The sequence below is a fragment of the Temnothorax curvispinosus genome, unplaced genomic scaffold (genome assembly GCF_003070985.1).
Source record: "Temnothorax curvispinosus isolate PA1 unplaced genomic scaffold, ASM307098v1 QBEX01001537.1, whole genome shotgun sequence".
NCBI classification, from domain to species: domain Eukaryota; kingdom Metazoa; phylum Arthropoda; class Insecta; order Hymenoptera; family Formicidae; genus Temnothorax; species Temnothorax curvispinosus.
Genome location: NW_020211317.1, coordinates 1 through 4,180, shown reverse-complemented (window position 1 = coordinate 4,180; position 4,180 = coordinate 1). Strand labels below are relative to the sequence as shown.

General features: G+C 52.1%; 1 protein-coding gene across 1 annotated transcript; it reads left to right on the top strand.

Annotated features, from left to right (window-relative positions):
- Positions 1-1,580: 1,580 nt before the first annotated feature.
- LOC112466300 (netrin-1-like) lies at positions 1,581-3,675 on the top strand (the record flags this gene model as incomplete). The annotated part of the gene is made up of 1 exon (XM_025034338.1): positions 1,581-3,675. A coding segment is annotated over exon 1 (1,372 nt), but the record flags the coding sequence as incomplete, so codon positions are not given.
- Positions 3,676-4,180: the final 505 nt, after the last annotated feature.

The following is a 4,180-nucleotide window of genomic DNA, read 5'->3' as shown; positions in this document are numbered from 1 at the left end:
TTTGACGTTCGGGATATATCGTATTTCCAATTGAATATGTATCTGTTTATTATTCAATCGGTCATTTGCATTAATTATTCAGTAGTTGTCGACAGCCTATTTGCATCTTTATGATGTTACACATTATGATGTTGCAGGTATATGATACATCCTTATTACACGAGGTTTTGCGTTTTAACTGCACCTTATATAATTAAATTGCAGCACAGAAATGCAAGATAAATCGTTAACTAGATTCGGTTAATCAAGACATTACTCAAATTAATCAATGGAGACAATATTCGGAGGTAGGTCGCAATGTAAATGGAAGTGGATTACATCGAGCAATATTATGCCTGGGTATATAGAGACGACGACGACGACGGGCGAAGACAAACTAATGTACACGCTATGCACTATGCAGTAGCAAATAGACAAACTAACGCGAACATGCGCTATCCAGTAATAAAGACGATATAGGAGATTAACGTAAAATAACGCGTCATATACATATACAAATCTTAATCATGGAAAAGTACTTCAAGATCTTCTGTACAAGCGTAAGAGATAAACTATGAAACCAGATGAGTAAACAATCTTTGGCGTAAAGGAAAATATCGTTTTTTGTTATCATTATACATAAAATTCTCTCAAAAATGCGACCTATCTCGGAATAGTCCGTTAACCCTTAAAGCGCACATGGGGTGTAGGATACCCCACTCCGAACTTTGTGCTCTGATAAGTCCCATTAAAATGTCTTTTTCAATAATTTTTTAAACAATGTTAATTTTAAGAAATCGCTATAACTTTTGTTTATCCTTAAAATACATGACTTTAACTTCATTCAGAAATTTTTATGCAATAAAATAGTCAATAGCGTCGTTACAGTACATACTTAAAGACACTGGGGTATCTCATACCCCCAGTGCGCTTTACGTAATTTTTCGGAGACGTGCGCTTTAAGGGTTAAATAAATCATTAAATAAAGGAATACGAGAAATATTCTTCTCAAAATGCAACGAGAATATTTCTACGTGCGTGAAAAACCTGTCACATATATTCTACACATTAGAATAATCATAAATTGCCCGAGTATTTTATAACGTCATTATATTCATTAGCCACTTCACAGCCGTCTCTCTGTTTTCTCAATTAGAACCTCGTACCAATTCAAAAGCAACGAAATCCCAAACCCAAACGAGCCAACAGGTTAACGTTTGAAGCCGCCGAAACGCGGGCGAAATAAAGGAAACAAGAAAAATCACGTGCTGTCCCTCGAGGGAAGCACCCTCGGGGCCAGTCCAACGTTCCTGGTCCATCCGTAGCACGCGCGCGGCATCCCTCCGCGCTTGGATCCACGATCCATGGACCAGTCTCGCATACTGCGGAGTGGAGGGGGAGGGGGGACAATGTCTCGTCCGATTGGCCCGCGCGATCTCTCGCAAGCGTGTGCGAGCGAGAGAGTGACGCGTCGTTGGTCGAACGGAGACAAAAGGAGTAGAGGGGGGCGGGGCAAGAAGGGGGTAACACGCATCGGGGGCTGCGGGGAGCGGGGAGCCCGCGACCGGAGAGGGACTCGCGGCAGTTCGGAGTTCGGATGCGCATCGTGCGAGGACGGCGTTTCAGTTAGCGGCGAGCCGCTGTCGAGGTAGGGTTTGTTTTATCGCCGGTCGTTTCCGCCGGCGCGTTCGTTCCCGATCGCAGCCGATTTCCTCCTTCGCTTTTGCGCGGCCACGAAACTCGTTTCGCGCCGTTCGGGGAAACGAGACGCGTTCTCTCGAGATCGTAGCGAGGGTGATATTCCGCGAGTCTGTCTGACTGAGTGCGAAAAAAAATAAACAAACAAATAAACTTTCGAAGTGGTGAGTCAGGCGGCTCCTCGGACGGGTCCGGTTTCAGTGTGAACAGTGCGTTTATCTTATTCCGCGAGACTAAACGTATATGGTTTTAGATTCATCATCGTGTCGCGTTCCAAGTATTCTAACTTGGCCAGTGCCAATATAATGTGAGCCGTGAGTGACAGAGAGACGGGTTTCAGCGAGACACAGAGAAGTACAACGGAAAATTAAATCGCGCCTCGATTTCAACATGACGCGGAGCGAGGCCTAGGACCGAGATCGCATCTCAGTTGCCCCTTTCCGTAGAGGGGAGAGTAAAGAGAGCAGGAGGGAAGACGGGGAAGAGGTGAGTGAAGCTTCTCGTGATCGTCAGGGTCGCGTTGAACCGCCAACGACACCCGTACCGCAAACCGCGCGCGGATATCTGCCGGAGAAGCGCGAAGAACGGAAGAAGGATCGGAGCGGGCAGTTCGCCAGCGGTGCAGGATGGCGGAGAAACGGTCCTTTCGGCCGTGGGTCGTCCTCGCGACGATCCTGTCCGGGCAGCTGCTGCTGCTGCTGCTGCCGCTGCAGCCGGCCCGCGGCGAGATCTACACCAAGATGTTCTCGAGCCAGCAGAACCCGAGCGACCCGTGCTACGACGAGGACCGGCCGCGCCGGTGCATCCCCGACTTCGTGAACGCGGCGTTCGGCGCGACCGTCGAGGCGTCGTCCACGTGCGGCACCGGCGGGCCCACCCGCTACTGCGACGTCACCGACGAGCCCGGCGGCACCACCGGCATCGGCCACTGCCACGTGTGCGACGACAGCACGCCCCGGCGACGTTTCCCCGCGAGCTATCTGACCGACCTGAACAACCCGAACAACGTCACCTGCTGGCGCAGCGAGCCGCTCGTCAGCTCGCAGAGCTTCTCGGCGCCGCCCGACAACGTCACCCTGACCCTCTCCCTCGGCAAGAAGTACGAGCTTACGTACGTCAGCCTGCAGTTCTGCCCGCGCGCCGCCAAGCCCGACTCGATCGCGATCTACAAGTCGATGGACTACGGCAAGACCTGGCAGCCGTTTCAGTTCTACTCGTCGCAGTGCCGCCGGGTCTACGGCAGGCCGAATCGCGCCACCATCACCAAGGCGAACGAGCAGGAGGCCCGGTGCACCGACAGTCACCGTTACACCGGCGGCGACGGCCTCGGCCCGGTCGGCAGGATCGCCTTCAGCACTCTGGAGGGCCGACCGTCCGCCGCCGACTTCGACAACTCGCCGGTGCTGCAGGACTGGGTGACCGCCACCGATATCCGGGTGGTGTTCAACCGGCTGCACATGCCGTCGGGCCCGGACCAGGGATCGTCGTCGCTCAACGGCGAGGAGCATCACGTGGCGGCGATCGGGCTGGAGGAGATGACGAAGCGGGAACGCGAGCGCGAGGAGCGGCTCAAGAGCCAGAAGAACGCGATTCTGCACGGCCAGGATCCCCTGGTGACGGCCCTGCCGTCGGTCCATCAGGTGATCGCGCCCCAAGAGATGCAGTCCAACGACGCGATCGACGCCGCGGTACGCGACATGGGCTTCGTGCCGGTCACCGTCTCCTCGACCACGACCACGCTCGCCAGCGTGGCGATGAACGGCCTGGGCCCGATCGCCACCGCCACCATGGCCCACCACTACGCGGTCTCGGACTTCGCCGTGGGCGGCAGGTGCAAGTGCAACGGACACGCGGCGCGCTGCATCCCCGGCAAGGACGGCGAGGTCGTCTGCGAGTGCAGGCACAACACCGCCGGCAGGGACTGCGAGCGATGCCGGCCCTTCCACTTCGACCGGCCGTGGGCCAGGGCCACCGCCAGGGACGCCAACGAGTGCAAAGGTTCGTGCCGAACATAAATTCCGTTATACTCCGAATTAAATTATTGGAAATTCCACGCTTGTGCCGTGAAGATTCAATTTAGGTCGCGATGATTAATGTACATACATTTCTACCGATGCAGATTAACTTCAATCCCGGATTATTTTTCATCTCTTTCTAGATCTAAGAGTCAGAAAAAGGATAGTAAGTTAAGCCGGGATTAAAATTGATCTACATTCGTAGAAATGGACATAATGAGCTAAAAATTAGCATATTTGATCTCTGGCTGCACATGTTATGTTCGCGATAAAGTCTAATGGATGTCGTTGCGATATTTGATATCTAAAACATTAGCATGCTTGTTATTCTTCGTCCTCTCTTTATCACCTTTCTTAATGCATTTGCACACCAACATGCTGCAACGTGTCACTCTTGGTATATATTTAATTTAAGTGGACAGAATATGTAACTCAGTATTGTTCTACAAGTATGTAGAATAGAAAGATATTTTGTGCGCTTTGAGTTA